The following is a 26,098-nucleotide window of genomic DNA, read 5'->3' as shown; positions in this document are numbered from 1 at the left end:
CAGACATACCTCATTTTTAAGGATTTTTATTAATACACAATTTTACATTTTTCAGATTAATTTGATATTTCAAAGGCCTGATATTGAGCCTATTGAAGTCAATGGAAAGACTAACTTTAATTAATTTTAAAATGTGTATAATATATAAAGCATGTGTATAATTCTTTGCAGGATCAGGGCTTAAGACAACAAATCCATTTCACATAGGTTGTCAAACAGCCTATGTATTTTTTCTGTTATGCAGCCTTTAAATTCTCTTTCTCCATTTCATCTCATTACTCCTAAACCAAACCAAATAATTCCTTTCCCACCTCAGTGTGTACATCTTTTAGTTATTCTTAGACTAGTAACATCCTTCCCACACACATGAGCTGTTGTATATACACTGAGCTTTCTTAATTTTTCCTTATCAGTTGATCTCTCTGGCCCCTAAATTACTTCTGTTCACTGAACACCTTCCAATTTGTTTTGATTTGCGGTGGTGAGGTGCCCAGAACAGAATGCAATATTCCAAATACAGTCACACCGGGCTCTATAAAGATTCTTTGTGTTTTGATGCCTCTGTTAACTCAACCATTTTCTGCTGCTGTATCACATTGCAAACTCCTGACTAGTTTGCTGTCCACTGTCACCCTGATGGTATGTATCTTTCAGCATTGCTACATTTTAATTGTCCTCTTGCTATCGAGTATATATATTTCACATTATTTCACCCTTGCTATTTTAGTTAGCATTTTTACCCAGCTGAATCTTATTTCTTGCCCATATTTAAAATCTTTCAGTGTCCCTTTGTATATTATATCTCTGCCCTGTGTGGTGTTTGTATCTCCTCCCATTTTAGCATTCTTAGCAAATTTCATTAGTATGCTACTGCCTCCTTTTAAGGTCTGATCCAAAGTCTATTACAATCAATAGAAAGAGTCCCATTGACTACAGTGTCTTTGGATCAGGCCTTTGATCCATTTTACCCCTGTGGTACCCCACTGTACATTGCCCCTTCCAAAACTCAGTATATTATTGTGTAACATTGCTCTGTGCCTGCATTCCTTCTAGTTTTTCAGTTCATGTGACAGTGTTCATTATCCAGGCTGATTTTAGCTATGTTTGCAATAAGATATTATGAGACACTTTAAATTTTTAGCAAATGCTCTACTAAAAACCAGGCATATTACATCCACCATTTCAGTAAAGGCATTTTTGGAAATGCAGGAACTTTAGAGCTGATATTATTTTCAGTATGAACCTGTAGGTGGGGCAGGGATGTATGGGGGCTGCTTAGGCTTCACTGTAAAAAGAAACCATGGGCTGGCAGGGGCACTGCAGCTAATTCAGAATAAGAGGATAAAGGTTCCAAAGGAAAAACAGAATTTGTTGTAGGTTGTGACACACTCAGTCTGGAGAATGACAATCAGGGTCCTTTGGATTTTTTGTTTGCTGGTTTTCCTATCCTGGATCAGGTGATTCAGGCTCCAACTCTATCACTCCCGCTCTTTCCATTGTCTATATCAGCTGTTCTTAAAATAGAACCCGTGTGAGATGGCCAAGAACTGCTGTAATTATGCTGGCTCTGTTTTCTCCAGTTCCCCACTCCCAAGTTTTCCTCTTCTCTTCATCTTTTCTCCAGTCTTTATTCTCTCTGCTCTACTCCTTTTATTGTCTCTTTTCTCCTACCTTTTCCCTTTATGTGTCTCTTCCCTCTCCTCTAACCTACTTTTTCTCTGCTATCTAAGTGGTGTAAATGGGGCTACTCATGTTTAAAGTTAAACATGTACTTAAATCTTTACTGGATTGAGGACAGAGTGCTTGTAGAATCAAGCCCTAGTTTGTCAAAACTCTTCCCTGTAATAATCTTTGAGAAGACTGAAGCTTACTGTAAATACCAGCTTTGTAATTTAGCCTGAGAATATGTTCTTCTTCGAGATGTCCCTGTGGGTGCTCCACGCCAGGTGCTGGTGAGTCCCTGCTCCTTCGCTCGGAGATTTGTACAGCAGTACCCGCGTGGGCCACGCACATGCAGTGCCTTAACAGCACGTATGTGGCCATGACTCCTCAGTTCCTTCTCTACGGTCCCCAGCCTGAGATGGAGCTCAGCAGTCCTGTTTAAAAAATGTTTTCACTTTGGCATAGTTAGTTAATTGTTAGTATAGTATAGTATGGTACAATATAGTATAGCCAAAATCACTGAACATTCTGAGGCCAGGTTCCTGCAGTAGTGCAGTTCCACTGGGCATGGCAGGGAACTGCTGGGGCAAGGAAACAAGAAAGCCAGCTCGGACTCCCTTCCCTGTGACCTCCTGTAGCAAGTGGCACATTTCCCCTCCCCCATTCACACATACACAGGGGCACTAGAGGGAGCAGAAGCTTCCCCCAACATCAGGAAGGGGAGAGAGAAAGATTTGGGCCAGGCTCCCTTCATACATGCCTGACACCAAAGGCCAGCCCCCCTACACAGACACACACACACACACACCCATCTGGAGGCAACACATGGGGCAATAGCTCCCCAACTCCTGGGGTGAGGGAAAGAGAGAGTCAGGCTGGAATTCCTGACCACACACCTGACCTAGCACCTGGACCCAGCAACCCATCCCCTCTCTTGGAAAAAAGACTTCTCTTGCTGCCAGCTAACATTAGTCCTGTAGCTTTAGTGCTAAATGTCTGTGCTGCATTGTTGAAGGCTCAGGTTTCAAATAACTCAGATGATTCATGAACAGGGGAAGGGTGGACACTTGCACATAATCAAATTTGTTTCTATCTTTCTCTTTACAAAAATGTACATCTCGGGATGGGGTGAGGGTTGTTTTTGTTTCTAATATAAATTTGGATAGTGAAAGGGATCAGAAATGGAAACTGTAAATGAAGACTGGAAATTGTCCCAGAGGATATTATACTACTTTTACTGGGGAAATTGCAGGTGTACCGTGGAAATGTAAAATTTTAATATATTGAAAAATCTCCATTTCCATACAGTGCATGAAATTGAGCTAATGAAATAATTACGGATAATTAGCAAATCAGCAATGGGAAAATGTATTGTAGATGGCATTGCCTTTTATAATTATCCATTGCAATCATTAATGACCTCTTTAAAAGGATTTCCTTTGTAAATCCCTCAAGGGAATGTCACCAAAGAGTTTACAGTTGGTAGCCTGTCATGCTCCTTGCAGAACCCTGTTGCATAAAACCAAAGAAATAACACTGGCATCTGCCCAGTGCTTTATTCTTTCGGTAAAAGTTTAGTTCTTCTTTGAGTGATGTATTCCACTTGAGGTGTGCATGAACCTGAAGATTTTTCTCTAGCAATGTCAGTTGGTCTGTGCTTGCACCCCCTCTTCCTCATGCTCCAAGCTGAGGGCATAAGGGGCAGTACGGACTGACTGCCTCTCTAGTTCCTTTCTGCTGCCCCTGGTCTGAGATGAACCTCTTCATTGTTCACAGCTTTAGCTAGTGTTCTTGTTCTAAATTTGTAGTGAGTTGCAAATAGTTTTAAAAACCTGTTTCTAGATAGGTTAGTTTAGCAATTTTTAGAGCTCTGAGAGTCCCTCCACAAGACACTCTCATGCATGAGATGCCACTCTCATGCATGAGATGCCTCGTATGTCTGGGATTCAAGATCTGCGTGGCCTGCCTCTGTTGCCTCAGGGAAGCTCGTACCAGCTTCTAAGTACAATATCTGCCGGCCCCTTCTTCGCTGAACCCATCAATTCTGTGAATTTAGATTTAGAAGATTCTTAATGGACTGCTCAGCGAGAACCCAGTCCAATCCTGGCCTATTAGATCCCCCTGTACGTCTGGCTGAGGCCCTGAGAAGGGCCCCTTTGAGCACAGTGGTCTCCATAGCTACACAGAGCAGGGTTAAAAACTCTTCCAAACAGAACAGACATGGGGAGGGTAAGAGCAAACACTCATGTAAGAAACGGGAAAAATCTCTCTTCAAATCCTCATACAAAAAGAGGAGCTTGTCTCTGACACCCTCTGAGTCAGGTGAGACTCTACATCACCGTATGACTATCTCAGGAGCTCTCAAAAGCATGGTACCAATTCCTTGTCACTGAAAACCAAAAGTGCCCTGAAACCATCTCTGGCCAAAAGGGCAGGACCGTCCTCAGTACTGGCAAGGGAAAGAAAGGAGCAATACACCAACATTACGGATGTGCAGAAAAAAGGAGACCTTGGTAACAAAAACTATTCCTGTCTGAAGCCAGCACTACCAAGAGACAGAAGTCCAGTACACTCTACAGCTCCATGGAGCTGAAGGACTTTATTATCTATATGGACCTGAAATCACGGATATTCCCTGGTCAGTTTGCCACTCACTTAATCAGACCATGGTATCAATGGCACCACCTATTGATGGCCACTTTCTCCTCCATCTAACAGATGGACAACGGACCTAGACAAGTCATGCTCGTTGGCAATACAATCCATTCTTAGCAATAGTAGGAAAGATTCCACAAGAAAATGCTACACAGCAAAATGGAAAAGTTTCTCTATACAGGTTTCAGAGGAACAGCCGTGTTAGTCTGTATTCGCAAAAAGAAAAGGAGTACTTGTGGCACCTTAGAGACTAACCAATTTATTTGAGCATGAACTTTCGTGAGCTACAGCTGATGAAGTGAGCTGTAGCTCACGAAAGCTCATGCTCAAATAAATTGGTTAGTCTCTAAGGTGCCACAAGTACTCCTTTTCTTTTTTCTCTATACAGTGTCAGCATAGTGGATTACGTCCAGGGGTTCTGAGATCCCTTGTCTCTCTGAAAATGTCAGGACTGTGTCTCAGCTCCTTGTGAGGTGCCCTTGGCAGCCATTAGCATCTTTTACCCTGTGCTGGACAGCCATTCAGTTTTTGCCCATCAGATCCCAGTAAGGTTTCTGAAGAGACTTGTCAGAACCTTTCCTCTGGTGCTGAAACCTGCCCCAGTATGGTGCCTCAGTCTAGTCCTGTCATTATTAATTCCCCCATTCAGACCTTTAGGCTTATGTTCTTTTGCTCATCTATCTCTGAAGATTGCCTTTCTGGTTGTAGACACCTACCTAGAAGAGTAGGTAAGATGGAGACCTTTATGGCAGACCCACAAGGTCCTTATCCTAAACTAATTCCAAAAGTAATCTTGGAGTTCCATCTGAACCAGGGCATCCACTTACCTGTCTTCTATCTGAAGCCCCATGCTGCCAGGCAGGAGAGGAAGCCCCCCTCTCTGAATGTCCGCCAAGCTTTAACTTATCTATAGAGGATGAAATCCTTCAGAAAACTCCAAAAATAGTTTGTTTCCTTTGCCAAATGAATGAGAAGGGAAGCTATGTCCTCAGAAAGCCTGTCTAAATGGATATTGGGCTGCATCCTGCTGTTTGAAGCCTCCCCTCAAGATACAAGGCCCCACTCAACTAGTGCCCAGGTTATATCAGCAGCTTTGCTTTGAGATGTCCCTCTCCTAAACAGCTGCAGAACAGCAATATCTTTGTGAAACATTATACCTTGGTTCAGGATTCTACAGCAGACACATTTTTTTGGGAGAGCAGTGCTTCAACCTATCATACAGCACGGTTCCTCCCACCCTCATCCTCAATGAATACCGATTGAGAGTCACTTGGAGTAGAATACAAGTAGGGACCATCACTCAAAAAAGAAAGAAAGGTTACTTCCCTTGTACAGTAATTGGGGTTCTTTGAGATGCGCGATCCCTATCTGTATTCCTCTGCCTGCCCTTCTTCCCCTGTGTAGTGGAGTCTTATCCTGGTGCTATTCATGGTAGAAAGGGAACTGGAGAAGTGGTTGGTTCACACCACCCCTTATGCCCTGCATTTGGTGCACAAGAAGAGAGGTGTGCAGGTGCAGACCAACAGACATTGCTAGCAAAAGTCTTCCAAACTCAGGCCCATGGAGCACATGTACATCTCAAGTGGAATACAGATAGGGACCACACATCCCTGGGTCAGACCCACGCCCATATTTTTCCTCCAGCTGCAGGAAGCTCTGCAAACACCCTGCTTCCTCCACCCATCGCTCCTCAGCTGCAGAGGGAGGGATCCCTGTACAGGGAGCTGCTCCCCCTTCCACCCAACTCATGTGCATCCAAACCCCTCATACGCAGAACTTCCCACCGAGCCTAACCCCCCACACACTCAGAATCCCCCCATGATAAGCCCCACTCCCCTGCACCTGGAGCACGCCAATGAGCCACCTGCACCCAGTTGCCCACCCCATCAAGCCCCAACCAGCTGCACCTGGATCCCCACCACACTGAGTCCCACTTCCCCAGCATCTGGATCCTCCCACTGAGCCCCCTGTACCCAGACACCCATGCTGAGCTCTATCTCCCGCCACACCCAAGCCTCCAACTACCTTCACTTGAACCCCCCTGCAGAGTCCCATTACCATTGTACCCAGAACCCTCCAACAAGCCCCTGTGCATCCAAATTCCCCCCACACCCGGGTCCACTACTGAGCCACCTGCACCCAGATTGCCCCTCACAGAACGCTCTCAACCCACACCTGGATCTCTCCACACTAAGCCCCTCCACATTTGGATCCTGCCTTGCTGACCCTGCCTGCCCACACCTGGTGCATCTGGCATAGAGGGGCAGGCCCAGTCCTTGCACAGTGTCAGGGTTGGGTGCAGCCTCACCACTGAGTACATGTCCCAGGGGGGAGCTGCTCAGTGATTTCCCATTTTTGTGCAGCCAGTAGTCTGTGCTCCCTAATGCCATGCTGGAGCCTCCACATTTATTTGATAAATAAAATTTGCAGAATTTTGGAGAATTTTAAAATATTGTGAGCAGAATTTTTAATTTTGGGCACAGAATGCCCTCAGGAGTAACCTTTGTATAATCATCATGTGATGTTTACTAGTCCAAGGTCTAGAGCTGCTTCACCACTTAGGTCTTCACTTGGGAGGCTAGATTCTACAGCCACTGTTGAAGTCACTGTGGGGAGTTCTTCAAATGAAGCAGCTGCATGACTGGACCCTTGAACAGCTGGTAGTATTCATAGAATCATAGAATATCAGGGTTGGAAGGGACCTCAGGAGGTCATCTAGTCCAACCCCCTGCTCAAAGCAGGACCAAACCACAACTAAATCATCCCAGCCAGGGCTTTGTCAAGCCTGACCTTAAAAACTTCTAAGGAAGGAGATTCCACCACCTACCTAGGTAACGCACTCCCTAGGTAACGCATTCCAGTGTTTCACCACCCTCCTAGTGAAAAAGTTTTTCCTAATATCCAACCTAAACCTACCCCACTGCAACTTGAGACCATTACTCTTCGTTCTGTCATCTGCTACCATGGAGAACAGTCTAGATCCATCCTCTTTGGAACCCCCTTTCAGGTAGTTGAAAGCAGCTATCAAATCCCCCCTCATTCTTCTCTTCTGCAGACTAAACAATCCCAGTTCCCTCAGCCTCTCCTCATAAGTCCTGTGTTCCAGTCCCCTAATCATTTTTGTTGCCCTCCGCTGGACATTTTCCAATTTTTCCACATCCTTCTTGTAGTGTAGGGCCCAAAACTGGACACAGTACTCCAGATGAGTCCTCACCAATGTCGAATAGAGGGGAACGATCTCGTCCCTCGATCTGCTGGCAATGTCCCTACTTATACATCCCAAAATGCCATTGGCCTTCTTGGCAACAAGGGCACACTGTTGACTCATATCGAGCTTCTCGTCCACTGAAAACCCTAGGTCCTTTTCTGCAGAACTGCTGCCTAGCCATTCAGTCCCTAGTTTGTAGAAGTGCATGGGATTCTTCCTTCCTAAGTGCAGGACTCTGCACTTGTCCTTGTTGAACCTCATCAGATTTCTTTTGGCCCAATCCTCTAATTTGTCTAGCTCCCTCTGTATCCTATCCCTACCCTCCAGCATATCTACCTCTCCTCTCAGTTTAGTGTCATCTGCAAACTTGCTGAGGGTGCAATCCACACCATCCTCCAGATCATTTATGAAGATATTGAACAAAACCGGCCCGAGGACCGACCCTTGGGGCACTCCGCTTGATACCGGCTGCCAACTAGACATGGAGCCATTGATCGCTACCCGTTGAGCCCGACAATCTAGCCAGCTTTCTATCCACCTTATAGTCCATTCATCCAGCCCATATTTCTTTAACTTAATGGCAAGAATACTGTGGGAGACTGTGTCAAAAGCTTTGGTAAAATCAAGGAACAACACGTCCACTACTTTCCCCTCATCCACAGAGCCAGTTATCTCATCATAGAAGGTAATTAGATTAGTCAGGCATGACTTGCCCTTGGTGAATCCATGCTGACTGTTCCTGATCACTTTCCTCTCCTCTAAGTGCTTCAGAATTGATTCCTTGAGGACCTGCTCCATGATTTTTCCAGGGACTGAGGTGAGGCTGACTGGCCTGTAGTTCCCAGGATCCTCCTTCTTCCCTTTTTAAAAGATGGGCACTACATTAGCCTTTTTCCAGTCATCCGGGACCTCCACCGATCACCATGAGTTTTCAAAGATAATGGCCAATGGCTCTGCAATCACATCCGCTAATTCCTTTAGCACTCTCGGATGCAGCGCATCCAGCCCCATGGACTTGTGCTCATCCAGCTTTTCTAAATAGTCCCGAACCTCTTCTTTCTCCACAGAGGGCTGGTCACCTCCTCCCCATGCTGTGCTGCCCAGTGCAGTAGTCTGGGACCTTGTTCATGAAGACAGAGGCAAAAAAAGCATTGAGTACATTAGCTTTTTCCACATCCTCTGTCACTAGGTTGCCTCCCTCATTCAGTAAGAGGCCCACATTTTCCTTGAGTTTCTTCTTGTTGCTAACATACCTGAAGAAACCCTTCTTGTTACTCTTAACATCTCTTGCTAGCTGCAACTCCAGGTGTGATTTGGCCTTCCCGATTTCACTCCTGCATGCGTGAGCAATATTTTTATACTCTTCCCTGGTCATTTGTCCAGTCTTCCACTTTTTGTAAGCTTCTTCTTTGTGTTTAAGATCAGCAAGGATTTCACTGTTAAGCCAAGCTGGTTGCCTGCCATATTTACTATTCTTTCTACACATCAGGATGGTTTGTCCCTGTAACCACAATAAGAATTCTTTAAAATACAGCCAGCTCTCCTCGACTCCTTTCCCCCTCATGTTATTCTCCCAGGGGATCCTGCCCATCAGTTCCCTGAGGGAGTCAAAGTCTGCTTTTCTGAAGTCCAGGGTCCATATTCTGCTGCTCTCCTTTCTTCCTTGTGTCAGGATCCTGAACTCGACCATCTCATGGTCACTGCCTCCCGGGTTCCCATCCACTTTTGCTTCCCCTACTAATTCTTCCCGGTTTGTGAGCAGCAGGTCAAGAAGAGCTCTGCCCCTAGTTGGTTCCTCCAGCACTTGCACCAGGAAATTGTCTCCTGCACTTTTCAAAACTTCCTGGATTGTCTGTGCACCGCTGTATTGCTCTCCCAGCAGATATCAGGGTGATTGAAGTCTCCCATGAGACCAGGGCCTGTGATCTAGTAAATTCCATTAGTTGCTGGAAGAAAGCCTCGTCCACCTCATCTCCCTGGTCCCGTGGTCTACAGCAGACTCCCACCACGACATCACCCTTGTTGCTCACACTTCTAAACTTAATCCAGAGACTCTCAGGTTTTTCTACAGTTTCATACCTGAGCTCTGAGCAGTCATACTGCTCTCTTACATACAGTGCAACTCCCCCACCTTTTCTGCCCTGCCTGTCCTTCCTGAACAGTTTATATCCATCCATGACAGTACTCCAGTCATGTGAGTTATCCCACCAAGTCTTTGTTATTCCAATCACATCATAATTTCTTGACTGTGCCAGGACTTCCAGTTCTCCCTGCTTGTTTCCCAGGCTTCTTGCAGTTGTGTACAGGCACTTGAGATACCTTGCTGTTTGTTCTGCTTTCTTAGTATGAGGCAGGAGCCCTCCCCTTTCGCGCTCTCCTGCTTGTGCTTCCTCCCGGTATCCCATGTCCCCACTTACCTCAGGGCTTTGGTCTCCTTCCCCCAGTAAACCTAGTTTAAAGCCCTCCTCACTAGGTTAGCCAGCCTGCTTGTGAAGATGCTCTTCCCTCTCTTCGTTAGGTGGAGCCCGTCTCTGCCTAGCACTCCTCCTTCTTGGAACACCATCCCATGGTCAAAGAATCCAAAGCCTTCTCTCCAACACCACCTGCGTACCCATTTGTTGACTTCCACGATTCGATGGTCTCTACCCAGGCCTTTTCCTTCCATGGGGAGGATGGACGAGAACACCACTTGCTCCTCAGACTCCTTTATCCTTCTTCCCAGAGCCACATAGTCTGCAGTGATCTGCTCAAGGTCATTCTTGGCAGTATCATTGGTGCCCATGTGGAGAAGCAGTAAGGGGTAGCGATCCGAGGGCTTGATGAGTCTTGGCAGTCTCTCCGTCACATCGTGAATCCTAGCTCCTGGCAAGCAGCAGACTTCTCGGTTTTCCCGGTCGGGGCGGCAGATAGATGACTCAGTCCCCCTGATGACTCAGTCCTCCTTCTCTTGGGAGTGGTGGTCGTGGAACCCCCATCCCTAGGACAGTGCATCTCATGCCTTCCAATCGGCGGAGTCTCCTTCTGTCCCCTTCCCTCAGATGTATCATCTAATCCAGTCTCCGCATTAGTACCTGTGGAGAGAACATGAAAACTGTTGCTTACCTGTATCTGCGTTGCTGGTACATGGACGCTCCCCTTTCTTCTTCTGGAGGTCACATGCTGCCAAATTGCACACTTCTACTGATCTGTCAAGCTGACTAACGACATAAGCTTGTCTTGTCAAATGTATACTCTTTACCTGATAATTTACAGTATGTATTTAGTTCAGTTCAACTCAGACACAATATCTAGTTTTCTGTGGTGTCTTCCTCTTTACTCTGTTTTACAGCTGAGTTGACCCAGGCAATAGCAAAGCAAATTGTTTCCCTGAGGTTACTCAGTTAATGTGCTGAGTTTAAACCCGGGACCTTATTGGTGCTCATCTTCCCACAGCTTTTACCATCACCATTAATCAACTTAGCCTTTGTGAAACTAAAATTTAAGTATCCGCATAAATACCTTCAGCTGTAAGAACCACTTGATTAAAATATACATGTAAGAATTTACTCAGATTAAAATTAAAGCTACTTATTCGTTGCTGGAAAAGTAAACTACAGGAAGGTATTCATTGGTCCCTGTTGATGGAGAACTCTTTTTCCCACTAGGAAAAATATTTAGACAGTTCACTAATGTGTAATTCATTTCATTCACAAAAAGTTTGAATAATCAGGCCAAGGCATGGGGAAACTGCACAGCCCATCCATTGTCCTTACTTTGGCCTCTGCGTTCCTGGACACAAACGATTGACACAGGCCAGAGCCTAAGATTGTTATTGCCCTCTAATGGTATGTAAATACCATTTCTGGTTTTCACTGAGAGTGAACTCAGCTAGCAAACAATTTCTATTAATCAATTAATAGAAATATAAATACATGCAAGATATTGTGGTGTATGTTATTTTTTAATTTTAAAATCAGTGTAAATTGATATGCAGAGTTAGGGGTTCTGGCCCTGAGTGTCTTGGGAAGTTCCAAATGCGGCCCATTGAGTCCTATCAAGTTGCCTACATGGCCCTCAGTCTCTCAGCATTTTAGGTAACCTGCAATAGATTACTGAGAGACACACCATTATTCTAAAATGACTTTGAAAGTCTAGGACATGCCATGTCTTTCAATAAGCCATAATTACAAGCAGTGGACTGCACTTAGCTATCAATCCTTTGATTTAAATGGGAAGGACCTAGGTGCTACCTGTGGAGAGACATCAGTTTTTGTAATTCCTTGTTCTGAATTAACTCAAATGTAACCTTCCCTGCTTGCTGTAAGAACCACCTACACACCTATTGGATGTAATGGTGATGGGTGCAAATGCCTATACAGATCTGCTCTCCATGTTTTGGGAGGAGGGATGAGTGCTAGGTGCTTTTGTTCCCATTCTCTGTCATTCAGCTGGTTGAATTTTATTTTATTTTTTAATTTCGGTATAGTTTGATCCAGGTTGAGTCAACTGTTGTAATTTTTAAGAGTTTTGTATGATTGTATATTTTAAATTATGTCAAAACAAAGCTAGTGTTTTAAGGCTAGGTGTATTTGCTTAAAATATAAATAACGGAAACACAGCTGATTTATCTACATGTGCTGGCAAGCTATCAGATATAGCACACTCAGTGGAGTGTAAGACATACTTTGGCCTCTCTCTTCACTTTCTGTGCTGTGCTGACGGTCAGCTAATGAGGTAATTTTTTCTGTGTGTAGATGAGGTCTTGTCTGAAAACTTTCTGGACTACAAGAACCGTGGCATCAATGGCTCTCACCGTGGTCAGATTATCTGGAAGATTGATGCCAGCTCTTACTTCATAGAGCGTAAGTACTTTTTCATGCTACTACAGTGCAATTCAGGGAATGTGGAAAGAAGTGAGCTGTTTTACTCTGTGCCCATGGTCTGTATGCCCTTCAGGAAGTTTCAAGCATGGTACATTTATACAGGGGTGGTCAAACATACTGACTCTCTGAGCCACATATGACAATCTTCAGAAGTTTGAGAGCCAGGGCATGCCTGCTGGGGCTCGGGGCTTCTGCCCCGCTCCTGCTGAAGTCCCAAGTCCAGCAGGCACACCCCACAGGGCTGAAGCCCCATGATCCCCATCCCCGCTGGGCAGAAGCCCCTACCCCACCACCCCCCTGCAAGGCAGAGGTCCCAAGCTCCCCCACAAAGTCTGGTAGGTGGAGAATGCGGGGGGAGGGAGGGGTGACTCTGCAAGCTGCACTTTAACTGTAAAAAAAAAACCCCATGTGGCTTTTGAGCCACAGTTTGGCCACTCCTACATTTATACATTAGGATGATCCAAAATGGTTTATGGAATCGTGAACAATGGTGCCTACTAGGTCATGAATACTGTGGATATTGACTGATTCAAACTATTTTCAGGCTGATATAGGTAAGCATTAAAGTCCACTTGGCATATAGTATGAGTTATACCATTAGTTAGGATTTACATCAACATGTTGTGAAAAACACCCCAGTGGGCCTAATTTTAAATTATTTAATCAGTCCTCATTTAAAAAAAACCACCTCATATTGACTTCATGAGTTGGCTGGAGGACTTTATGAGGACTCACTGCCTCCAGACAGCCCTTTTGCTAGTTTTACACTGATGCAACTACAGTGACATCAATGGAATTACTCCTGATTTACATCTATGCAACTTAGATCTAAATCTGGCCCAAGGAATCTAAAATTTTAGGGCTATCCTGTTTTTGAGTCCCCTGAGCATGTAAGTCACACAAATTTTAGACTCCCTTACACATGGGTTGAGTAGTGTAGCTATAAGGGAGTCTACATTGGCGTAACGGAGTCTAAGGGCTTGTACCTGCTCCCACTAAAGTCAATAGCACAACTTCCACTGAACTCAGTGGTGTGCAGTAGGGCATACATGAGTGTAGAAGAGTCTAACATACATCAATGTACATGTCACCTCTGAATTTTTTCCAATAATCTCCCTTATACTGTTTGGCCAAATTCAGAGATGATATGCACGGAGGTGTAAGTGGGTATCAATCTAAGGTTGACTGGGTGTAAGGCAGTCTAAGGGACTCTTAGACTCAGGTGGTATAATTTACATATGGAGGGGGCTGGGAGAGGTATGTAAGTTAGCCATCTTGGACTCATCCCTGAATTTGGCCTAAATATCTGGCACCAGCAGGAATTTATTCTGCCACCTGCAAGTGTTCTGCGGGTATTCATAGTGTTACAGGTGGGTTGATCAGAGCTCTCTTGCAATGTGAGGCCGCAGGTCATGTTCTGTAGTGCCAAGTGGTAAGTTGACCAACAGGTGGCTGTCTCAAAGAACTGAAGGGGTACTGTTGATATTTCAGTTTTATAATCTTTTATATTTATAAAAAATGCAGCTGAGGGCAGTTTACAGCAGTCTGACTGTTATGTGGTGACAATGGATGTTACTATTAAGATTTTAATGCTTCTAATTTCTGAGAGGAAATATACTGTAGTATAACCCAAAGGCTATTATTTGAAACTGCTTCCTTGTGCTGCAGCTACTAAGCTGTGAAGCTGAAACTTTGTTTTCTTTAAATGGTAAAGTAGAGTTGGGGAACAAGAGATTTAATTTCCCAAGACCTGGACTTGGACAGGTTCAGCCCATCATGAAGGAGATGCCCCCAGTCTCTTGGTGGGAGAAGGCAGTGGAACTGAGCTAGCAGTAGCTTTCCCATGTGATCCATAATGTGAAAGTAAATAACAGGCGCTGAGTGCAATCCTGGCCTGGCTGAGGTTAATGGGAGTTTTGCCATTGACTTCAGCAGCTCCAGGATTTCACCGGATGAATTCCCCTATCCACTCATATAGGACAAGTCATTATCCTGCCTACCAATATCCAGGGGAAAAGGGAGATAAATGCGTAAGGAGCAGTACATAATAGTACATGATGATATTGGTAACCAAACTTGCTTAACCACTGAGGTATGAATTTAAAGTAGAGATACATGTTGTGTGTATGTGTAGAGATCTACACATATCTACATTATATTTAAGGGATACTGCTCATTATTGAGGAGTATATGGAGGCTTTGTGGTTGATTAAAAGCTTAAGTGAAGCTACAGTGTTTGACAGTATCATCCATTTGGTAATCAAAGAAGCCACAGTGAGCCACTGGTTTCCAGTTTTTAAGTTCTGTATGGCAGGGATCTTATCATCTTTTGTGTTTGTACAGCATGTAGCACATTGTGGTATGTTCTACTGAAAACAAATAAAAATATTCATTTAACAGAGTGGCAGTATCGGAGAGATCTGGTTTTTTATTTTTGCCATGCATTAAAGGACTTTTTAAGTTCATTTGTCCTTTTAAAAACTGGGGAGAAGGAGGAGGGGGAGAGAGAGCACAATGATATAGCAAGTCACTTTAAAGGTCCCCATTTTTAAAATATATTCTATTCACTTTACACTTCCCTTACATTTGATGTTGGTTTGAAGTCTTTATTTTAGTAATAGTAGTACCTTGTAACACATATTAGCTCAGCTACAAAATCATCCTTTCATTTCTGCTTTTGCTAGTTTTTATGCTTGCATTTATTTGTATATAATTACTTTTTAAGCAGCCTGTTGACCCAACTGTGATACAAAATATGCAAACTTATAGATAATACGGTTCTACAGAACAGAGACAGCCAGTGCTGTAAATTGCAAAGTGCAGCCTGTCAAATTGCCAGAAACAAAATGAAAAACAAAATGTTACCAAATGCTAAATAAAATTAATAATGCCTTATATAGGAATCTGAAGGCTCCCAAATTTGGGCTCCAATGCAGAATGAATTTTGACTCTAGTCCTTGAAATAAAGAAGTACTGAATGTTTTGTTCTTGTCAGGGGTAAAATATACTTAATAGATTTTAAGGCTAAAAGGGGCCGTTATCATCATCTAGTCTGACCTCAAAGTTAAATGTGTTTCTCTATTGCCAGTAGGACTGCCATGAGATTTAAGCCCAGGACCTTTCACATAACAGCCAGGGAACTTATCTCTGTGCTAGCAGCTAACTTTAAGTAAATAGCTTAGATGAAATTTTTTAACGTTTGCTTATTTAAGCTCAAGAAACATGCACATTAAAATTTGGGAGTTTTGTGAATAATAAAAATTAGAAAAAATGTTAATTTTTCTGTTAATGGGGTTTAGAAAAAGATCAATTATTTCATCATTGAAAGGGTGAAAATAAGTAATAATAAGTAAATGGGAATACATTACTATTTAAGTGACTTATTCAGGATCACTGAGGGAAGACTGTGGCAGAGCCAGGAATTGCACCTAGGACTCCTGAGTTCCAATCCACTACCTTAACCTTCTTCTCAGCCAAGTTTGTCTTTTTTCTATCAGCAGGGACAATACAATAAACAATCAATCAGCTTCTTTATTACCCTTTTGTTATCTTTAACTCTCTGGTTCCCATTTCCTCTATTTCTATCCCAGTATATTATGTATAACTGTGGCTAATTCTGTACAGTAATCTGAGTGCATTCATATTACTTGTGCATGCATATTACTCACACACACACACACACATAACATCACACATTACTATAGCCATCTGCAGTTGATACTTATTCACAGCTTAAAAAAAAAAGATTAATTCAGTTTCCTCAAGAAGTTTACATCTTTGCACTTTTTATGGGTCACAAACTTACAATATAATGTTGAAAGATAGACATGTAATTGTTGTGAGCCTAAGAGAGTTTGCTTCCAAATTACAGCATGAGTGCAAGACAGAACTAGACTCATGTCCTGCTAGGACTCAGAAACTAAAAAGCATTAATAGCTGCACAGGCATTGTCACACTACAGCCAGTTTTGCATTTCTGCGGCAGACTGGCAATTTGTTTTTTATGACATCCAGTGATAAACAGCAACTGACCACAATAAATATGAAATAGCTGGTCTTGGAGGTTTTGTGTGCCACTTGGGAAGCATACTTTCTCTGTGTTGGGGCTTGGAGGGCACTGCAGTGAAATAACCATCCTATAATGAGTTTTCCAGGAAAGAAAGCAAGCTTTACTTCATTAGAATTTCTGGCACATTTTTTGTCCTAGACAGCAATACTGAGTGAGAGACCATTTGTTCGAGGTGTAATGCCATAAACAGTACATTAAGTTAGCACATCCCTAAAATGGGGGGAACTTTGACGCAGTTCAAATTTCACTGTCTTTAATATAGTAGCTGAATGTGCAGTTGTCTTGTTTGAGTGGGTTACTTTTGTTGCCACATGTTTAGTAATGACAAAGGCAGAAGACACACTTCTTGTAGATAGCAGAGATAACGGAGTTTTCTGTACCATTGTTGAGCATGGGAAAATAGCAGAAGATTTACAGTCTGAAGGTCATGCAACTGAACTAGTCAGAGATCTGAGGCAACATGATGCATCTGCCAAAGAGACTGGGAGTATTGTAGCCTAGTACATAGTTAATGTTTAGTACAAATCCCTTTGTTTTTGGAACATAAGCATAAATGCTCCACAATCAATGTACTGAAATGTCCCAACCAAATGCATTTATTGGAGGCCTTTCTGAAAGTATCCCTTTAATTACTTTAGGCAGTTGCTTTAAAGGATATTCTCAAAGTGTGGATAATTAAAGTATGTTGTAGCACAAGGGCTTTCCAAATAAATGAGAGAAAAACGCACTGTCAAAAATCCAAAAAAGCTTTAGTGCAGGCGGATTTATTGTACAGCAGTGCCTCTGACTCTCCCATTGGAGATGGCCAGTGGCTCTGCTCCCTAAAAGAACGCTCAGTTTCACTTTCAAGTCCCCCAGCTTTTCTCAAACCACACCCAGCTGCAACTCAGCTAGGTTTGGGGGAGAAGGCCATGACAATATTGTTTTCCTTACTTTTGTGCCCAGTCACAGAGTTCAAGGCAGAAGGGACCACCAGATCATAGTCTGACCTCCTGTGTATCACAGGCCACCACCACTACCCAGCACTCTCTATGAAACCCAACAACCAAAGTTAGACCAAAGTATTACAGCCCACAAGAGACTAAACTGTTATGTGTCAGAGGCAGTAGGAGAGATTGAGGTGCAGTAAATCCTGAGGCCCACTGCCTCCACAATGCCAGGGAACTGATTAAATGAAAGATAGCCAGATGATCCTGGCAAATGACCTGCACCCCACGTTGCAGAGAAAGATGGGGGAAAAAAACAACCCAAGGTCACTTCCAATCTGACCTGAGGGGAAATTCCCTTCTGACCCCACATATGATGATCAGTTAGACCCTGAGCATGTGAGCCAGGCAAGCACCTGAGAGAGAGAATGCTCAGTGCCACCTCAGAGCACTGTCCCACACCCTGCCCAATGTCCCATCTCTAGCTGTGGCCATCTCTGATGTTTCAGAGGAAGGAGCAAGAAAACCCCAAAAAACAATATATTGAGGTGGGGGGAGGGGATCCCTTCTGGACCTCTGCAGGTAACCAGCTGAAGCCCTGAAGCATGAGAATTTAAGAATATTGGACATGAACCAGAAGGGACCCCTAGGGGTGCCTGTTACCCAGGGTTACTTACACCCACATTTCTCGGTAACTCTACTCTCTGCTAGGTGGTATGAGGAAATAAACCAAGGGAGATGCAGCATCTCTGTCTGCTGTATGGCTGGTGTAAATCACACAAAATGCTTTTACTTAAAGCCTTCACGTTATTAGTTTCCAGCACTCTCACCAGAATGCCTTTACTCAAAGTCTCTGCTTTATTTAGTCTCAAGCACATACAAACACAGTAGGTTATAGAGCACCCCCAAACAATTGTTACAAACAGTCTGGAGGGGTCTCAAATGGTCATACGACAAAGTTCCAGTGCCCAGATATCTGCCTGTTGCTGGGGATTCCAGGAGATGTCCAGAAGACCAAATCCAAATTCCTCAGACCTGTCTACCCCTTTTAAGTTAGTAACTGCTACAATTACATCAACAACACATCAATCAAACAAAAACCATTAAGCAAGCACTTTTTAAACCCTTAGTTATACAGATGTGTTTTTGCAGAGTCTGCAGTCTCATGAGTCCCTTCACACACACCAGAAGTCAAATATAGATCAACTTCCTGTTTTTCGCTGACACTTACCCCAGCATATCAGGGAGGATGCAGTCAGTCCCACACCTCATGATTGCTGCCCCTCCCACCCTGACCCAGCTTTGCCTTAGTGATGCGAAGGCTGGTACAGAGGCCTTACAGGTACTACTCTTGGCAGTAAGCAAAATAATCGATATTCCATCCCAATAATTGGCAGTGGTTTGAGCACCTGGCTGGTTGCTAATGTAAGCAGAGTCAGGATGAGCTCTACCCTGACATCTGGTGGTGAGTTGTGGCAAGTTGTGGAAAAGAACTTCAGGGCCTGATCTCATTTGCATAGGTTCACCCACCCCGCCTAGCCCATAGCTGCCCAAATGGTCACTTTGGCTGCTGTGGGATCCCCAGTTTCTCTGTTATAGGGGCAGGAAGAATAAACTGTCATTATCCTGATTATGTGAATCAAGGACAGTGGAACTGTACTTGGCCTCTTTTTAATGATGGAGGGACTCGCCATCAACTAATTAGTACTCGCTAGGCAAGGGACATGGGTTCCAAAACTCAGTGAATTGAGAGAGGCTGGGGATGGGTATTAATATGTGGTGGTATGGGCCCCCTGGTGAGGGCCTTACATACTAATTGCACTTCCTCCTCTCTCCACTGTGGAATATTAGAGCTAATTTTGATTCCATTAGGAATCTAGTTACAGGCTGCTGAGCTGAATTCACTTTGGGCCAATGGTGCACCAGCACTGAGGCTCCCCTACTACAAGCTGAAATCACAAAAGAGCTAAAATTACTAAGAGCTGAAATCACTGAGTGTTGTGTTAAGTAGTGTGGGGGGGCATGAAGATATATTGCGGAGCAGTTCGCGAGGTGGCTGGAGCGGCTCATGGGATGGCTGGCAGAGCAGAGCAGCTGGTGAAGCGGAGCAGTTTGTGGGATGGGGGCGGTTGGCAGAGCGGAGCGATTCGTGGGACAGCTGGTGGGGCAATCGGCTTCGGACCATGTAACGTGCCCCTTAAACCCCCATCTCCACCCAGGTTGGGAGGTAAAACTCTGCAGATAAACTTTCGAACTCTGGCGCTGCATTGACCAGGGACAGAGACTTTTGGGTTGTTGGACTTTTGGGACTTCGGGTGACTTGGGTTGCTGGACTCAAGAACCAAAGGGAAAGGACACAGCCCAGTTTGCTTGAGGTGGGTTTTTTGCTCATGGGTAGTGTTATGAATCCTGTTGGTGGTTCCCCAACATAATGCCACATTGTTTCTCTCTGTTATTAAAAGGCTTTTGCTACACTCAGATTCTGTGCTTGTGAGAGGGGAAGTATTGCCTCTTAGAGGTGCCCAGAGCGGGTGGTATATATTTGTTCCAGGTCACTGGGTGGGGGCTCGAGCCGGTTTTGCATTGTGTTATTGGAATGGAACCCCTAGATACTGAACCCGGCCCTTGTTGCTGCCAACTCTGACGGTCAGAAGGGTTACAAAAAAATGCCCCTCATCATGCCCAGCCCTACCGCACATCCTCATAAGTAACCCGATCACACAAAACTATGCAAAAATGAGGAGGTTAGTTAAACAGAAATTAAAAGGTACAGTGACTAGAGTGAAATCTCTGCAAGCTTCATGGACGCTTTTCAAAGACACCATAATAGAGGCTCAACTTAAATGTATACCCCAAATTAAAAAAACACAGTAAAAGAACTAAAAAAAGAGCCACTGTGGCTTAACAACCATGTAAAAGAAGCAGTGAGAGATAAAAAGGCATCTTTTAAAAAGTGGAAGTCAAATCCTAGTGAGGTAAATAGAAAGGAGCATAAACACTGCCAAATTAAATGTAAAAATGTAATAAGAAAAGACAAAAAGGAGTTTGAAGAACAACTAGCCAAAAACTCAAAAGGTAATAACAAAATGTTGTTTAAGTACATCAGAAGCAGGAAGCCTGCTAAACAACCAGTAGGGCCCCTGGACGATCGAGATACAAAAGGAGCACTTAAAGATGATAAAGTCATCACAGAGAAACTAAATGAATTCTTTGCTTCAGTCTTCACGGCTGAGGATGTTAGGGAGATTCCCAAACCTGAGCCATCTTTTGTAGGTGACAAATCTAGGAATTGTCACAGATTGAAGTGTCACTAGACGAGGTTTTGGAATTAATTGAGAAACTTAACAGTAAAAAGTCACTGGGACCAGATGGCATTCACCCAAGAGTTGTGAAAGAACTCAAATGTGAAATTGTGGAACTATTAACTATGGTTTGTAACCTGTCCTTTAAATCAGCTACCGTACCCAATGACTGGAAGATAGCTAATGTAACACCAATATTTAAGAAGGGCTCTACAGGTGATCCTGGCAATTACAGACCAGTAAATCTAACGTCAGTACCAGGTAAATTAGTTGAAACAATAGTAAAGAATAAAATTGTCAGACACATAGAAGAACATAAATTGTTGTGCAAAAGTCAACATGGTTTCTGTAAAGGGAGATCATGTCTTACTAATCTATTAGAGTTCTTTGAGGGGGTCAACAAACACGTGGACAAGGGGGATCCATTGGCATAGTGCACTTAGATTTCCAGAAAGCCTTTGACAAGGTCCCTCACTGAAAGCTCTTACGTAAATTAAATTGTCATGGGATAAGAGGGAAGATCCTTTCATGGATTGAGAACTGGTTAAAAGATAGGGAACAAAGAGTAGGAATAAATGGTAAATTTTCAGAGTGCAAAGGGGTAACTAGTTGTGTTCCCCAAGGGTCAGTCCTAGGACCAGTGATGAGCTGCCAAAAGCTGAAGAACCTGTACTTTCAGTCGCTCCGGGTCTTCGGCGGCACTTCGGCATCAGGACCTTCAGTTGCTCTGGGTCTTCGGTGGCAGTGCTAATTTAGGTAATTTCAGCGGGGCTAATTTAGCTACAACTAATCAGGAGAAAGATCTTGGAGTCATCGTGGATAGTTCTCTGAAGACGTCCACGCAGTGTGCAGCGGCAGTCCAAAAAGCAAACGGGATGTTAGGAATCATTAAAAAAGGGATAGAGAATAAGATAGAGAATATCTTATTGCCCTTATATAAATCCATGGTACACCCACATCTTGAGTACTGCATACAGATGTGGTCCTCTCATTTCAAAAAAGATATACTGGCATTAGAAAACGTTCAGAAAAGGGCAACTAAAATGATTAGGGGTTTGGAACGGGTCCCATATGAGGAGAGATTAAAGAGGCTAGGACTTTTCAGCTTGGAAAAGAGGAGACTAAGGGGGGATATGATAGAGGTATATAAAATCATGAGTGCGGTGGAGAAAGTGAATAAGGAAAAGTTGTTTACTTGTTCTCATAATATAAGAAATAGGGGTCACCAAATGAAATTAATGGGTAGCAGGTTTTAAATAAATAAAAGGAAGTTCTTCTTCACTCAGCACACAATCAACCTGTGGAACTCCTTGCCTGAGGAGGTTGTGAAGGCTAGGACTATAACAGGGTTTAAAAGAGAACTGAATAAATTCATGGAAGTTAAGTCCATTAATGGCTATTAGCCAGGATGGGTAAGGAATGGTGTCCCTAGCCCTCTGTTTGTCAGAGGGTGGAGCTGGATGGCAGGAGAGAGATCACTTGATCATTACCTGTTAGGTTCACTCCCTCTGGGGCACCTGGTATTGGCCACTGTCTGTAGACAGGATACTAGGCTGCATGGACCTTTGGTCTGACCCAGTATGGCCATTCTTATGTTCTTATGTACAATCCCCTCATAAATTTGTCCCGCTCTCTCTTAAAACTATATAAGTTGTTTGTTCTCCCAACTCCTAGTGGGAGACTGTTTCACAACTTCACTCCTCTGATGGTTAGAAATTTTCTTCTAATTTCTAGCCTGAATTTGTTTGCAGCCAGTTCATACCCATTTGTTATTGTACCAATATTGTCCTTTAGTTTAATTAACTCTTCACCCTCCTGATTATTTATAAAGAGCAATCCTATCTCCCCTCAGCCTTCATTTTGCTAGGCTAAACAAGCCAAGCTCTTTCAGTTTCTTCTCATAAGTAGGCCCTACCAAATTCATGGCCATGAAAAAGGTATCACGAACCATGAAATCTGGTCTTTTGTGTACTTTTACCCTATACTATACAGATTTCACGGGAGAGACCAGACTTCCTCCAACTGGGCGTCCCGACCCAAAAGGGAGTTGTGCAGGCATCGCAAATTTATTGTACGGGGATTGTGGTATTGCCTCCCTTACTTCTATGCTGCCTTCAGAGCTGGGTGGCCCAGAGAGTGGCAGCTGTTGGCCAGGTGCCCAGCTCTGACGGCAGGACCCTGCCAGCAGCAGCGGAGAAGTAAGGGTGGCAATACCATACTACTCCACCCTTATTTCTGCACTGTTGCCTTCCGAGCTTGGTAGCTGGAGAGTGGTGGCTGCTGGCTGAGGGCCCAGCTTGGAAGGCAGCAGTGCAGAAGCAAGGGTGGCAAAACCATACCAGGCCATCCTTACTTCTGTGCTGCAGCACTGCCTTCAGAGCTGAGCTCCTGGGCAGCAGCCACCTCTTTTTGGCCACCAATTCTGAAGGCAGTGCTGCTGCCAGCAGCAGTGCAGAAGTAAAGGTGGTAACACCGCGGCCCCCCTACAATAACCTTGCAGCCCCCACAATCCCATTTTGGGTCAGAACCCCTAGAGTTACAACACCGTGAAATTTCAGATTTAAATATCTGAAATTGTTAAATTTACAATTTTAAAAATCCTATGACCATGAAATTGACCAACATGAACCGTGAATTTGGTAGGGCCCTACTCATAAGATAGGCTCTCCATTCTCCTGATCCATCCTAGTCGCTCTTCTCTGCACAAGTTCCAATTGGAATTCATCTTTCTTGAACATGGGACATACAAGATGCAGAATGCCCTCACTTCCCATGGGCTTCAGTGGGAATTGAGGATAGAGCTGGTTAGCAATCTTTTTCTCTCCTACAGAAAATGTTGATGAAAATGGAAAAAAAGATTTTGTCTAAATTTTCTATGGAAAATTTTGAGTTTCTTGTGAAAAATCAAAATAAAATATTTGGACCCAAAACTGAAATATTTCCATTTTGAAATATCATTGTGGTGCCTCATGAGTTTTGTAGTCCAGGTGCTTCATGCTTCCCTTCCTCTCTATAGGCCAGGTTCTCTTGTTGGACTATATCTCCCATGCATTGGATGGGTGCATTGTGGGAGATGTAGTCTGACTGGGGAACCCAGCGTATGGAGGAGAATGGAAGCATAAGGCACTCGAACTACAATTTCCAGTAGGCACTGCAGTGGCATTTCTTAATCAAATTATATCAGTTTTTGGCTGAAAACCAAAAAATTGGTGGGGGGCTTACTGAGTATTCAGCAATTTGATGAAAAATCAAAATTTTCCTAAAACTTGGGGGGGGGGGGAGGAGAGTCACAAGAAATTGTTCTGGCAAAAAGTTTTTTTCCTGCTTTCTGTGGAAAATTTTGATCAATCCCTTTGTTTCTATTACATTGTATATGCTTAAAAATGAGTTATTTGCAAATCAGATTTCTCTCTCTCATGTATACAACTTGTTTTGACACTTCTCTCTGTGCTTATGCTGTGCAAGTCAAGGACATTTGTTTATATTTGTTCCTGTCCATGGAAATGGCTGCCTTTGTGCCTCCATGTGAGCTCGGTGACATCCTGCTCAGGCAATGCGGTTTAGACCCCGTGCTACGTGCACTCTCACTTTTGTGGTAGCGCTTTAGGCAATTAAAAAGAATACTCTTGCTGTACATAGCAGAGATTGAATTGCAGGCTCTAAACATTGGCAAGGGGATAGGTTTAAAGGCTAACTGATATGCTTTTAAAGAGAAATTAAGACCTGATGCAAAGCCCACTGAAGTCATTGAGAGTCTATCTTTCTACTGACTTCAGTGGGCTTTTGTTCAGCCCCAAAGAGAATACTGTTTACTATCTAAAATAATTAATCCAAAACGAAATGTAGCCTTAACAGTGAAGACAATGGGAGCTTGGAGTGTTTTAGTACCTTTAAAAATCAAGCAAACAATAAATACATTTTAAAAGTAGAGATGGGCTCCTAACCAAGACCCTACAGCTGACCACTGTGAATTTTGGGAACGTTTAGATACTGTCTGGATATGGATCCAAACGTGATCCATAAGCCTATGATTATATTTATTTACCTTCTAGAAGCTGAGTTCAGATTTCTGTGTTTCTTCTCTTGTGACAGTTGGTGTCACAGGGGCCTAGAGAGCAACAGGGAGCTGCATTCTTTACCAGGGTTTAGGTGTTAGAAGTGTCATCAGTTATTGCCAGGGAAGATCCCTGAATTCTGACCTTGGAAGTTAAATAGAAGAGGAAATAATTTTCAAATATTTTGCTTTTTAAAGCATTTACTTGTAATTTTTAAACTTCTCTCTTATATTTTATTGGGGAAAATTCTAATCCCACTGAAACCAGTGTCAGAATTACATGAGGCCGGGATTTGGCCCTCAGTGATATAGGATCTTAAACAGATTTTTGTATTTATTTATTTATTTATCTTTGTATTATAGAAGCACCTAAGGGCTCCAATTGAGATCAGGTCCCCATTGTGCTAGGTGCTGAACATACATATAGTATGAGGCAGTCCTTGACCCAAAGAGCTTACTGCCTAAATAGACAAGACAGACAAAGGGTGGGAGGGGGGACAGAGGTACACCCAGGTGAAGTGACTTGCCCAAGGTCACACAGTAGAATCATAGACTTTAAGGTCAGAAGGGACCATTATGATAGTCTAGTCTGACCTCCTGCACAACACAGGCCACAGAATCCCACCCACCCACTCCTGTAACAAACCCCTAACCTGTGTCTGAGCTATTGAAGTCCTCAAATCTTGATTTAAAGACTTCAAGATGCAGAGAATCCTCCAGAAAGTGACCCATGCCCCACACTGCAGAGGAAGGCGAAAAAACCCCAGGGCCTCTGCCAATCTGCCCTGGAGGAAAATTCTTTTCTGACCCCAAATATGGCGATCAGCTAAACCCTGAGCATGTGGGCAAGACTCATCCACCAGACACCCAGGAAAGAATTCTCTGTAGTAACTCAGATCCCACTCCATCTAACATCCCATCACAGGCCATTGGGCATATCTATTGCTAATAGTTGAAGATCAATTAATTGCCAAAATTAGGCTATCCCATCATATCATCCCTTCCATAAATTTATCAAGCTTAGTCTTGAAGCCAGATATGTCTTCTGCCCCCACTGCTTCCCTTGGAAGGCTGTTCCAGAACTTCACTCCTCTGATGGTTAGAAACCTTCATCTAATTTCAAGTCTAAACTTCCTGATGGCCAGTTTATATCCATTTGTTCTTGTGTCCACATTGGTACTGAGCTTAAATAATTACTCTCCCTCTCCGGTATTTATCTCTCTGTTATATTTATAGAGAGCAATCATATCTCCCCTCAACCTTCTTTTGGTTAGGCTAAACAAGCCAAGCTACTTGAGTCTCCTTTCATAAGACAGGTTTTCCATTGCTCAGATCATCCTAGTAGCCCTTCTCTGTACCTG

The 26,098-nt window shown here is 43.6% G+C and overlaps 1 protein-coding gene across 7 annotated transcripts in view; it reads left to right on the top strand.

Annotated features, from left to right (window-relative positions):
- The window catches only part of HECW1 (HECT, C2 and WW domain containing E3 ubiquitin protein ligase 1), a 359,505-nt gene that overhangs the window by 118,551 nt on the left and 214,856 nt on the right, over positions 1-26,098 (top strand). For all 7 annotated transcript variants that reach the window (XM_048839115.2, XM_048839117.2, XM_048839116.2 and 4 more), the window contains one exon: positions 12,259-12,366. In XM_048839115.2, coding sequence (XP_048695072.2) covers positions 12,259-12,366 — 108 coding nt within the window. The remainder of the gene's footprint in view (positions 1-12,258; positions 12,367-26,098) is intronic.

The sequence above is a fragment of the Caretta caretta genome, chromosome 2 (genome assembly GCF_965140235.1).
Source record: "Caretta caretta isolate rCarCar2 chromosome 2, rCarCar1.hap1, whole genome shotgun sequence".
NCBI lineage: Eukaryota > Metazoa > Chordata > Testudines > Cheloniidae > Caretta > Caretta caretta.
This window is presented reverse-complemented; position numbering and strand designations above follow the sequence as displayed.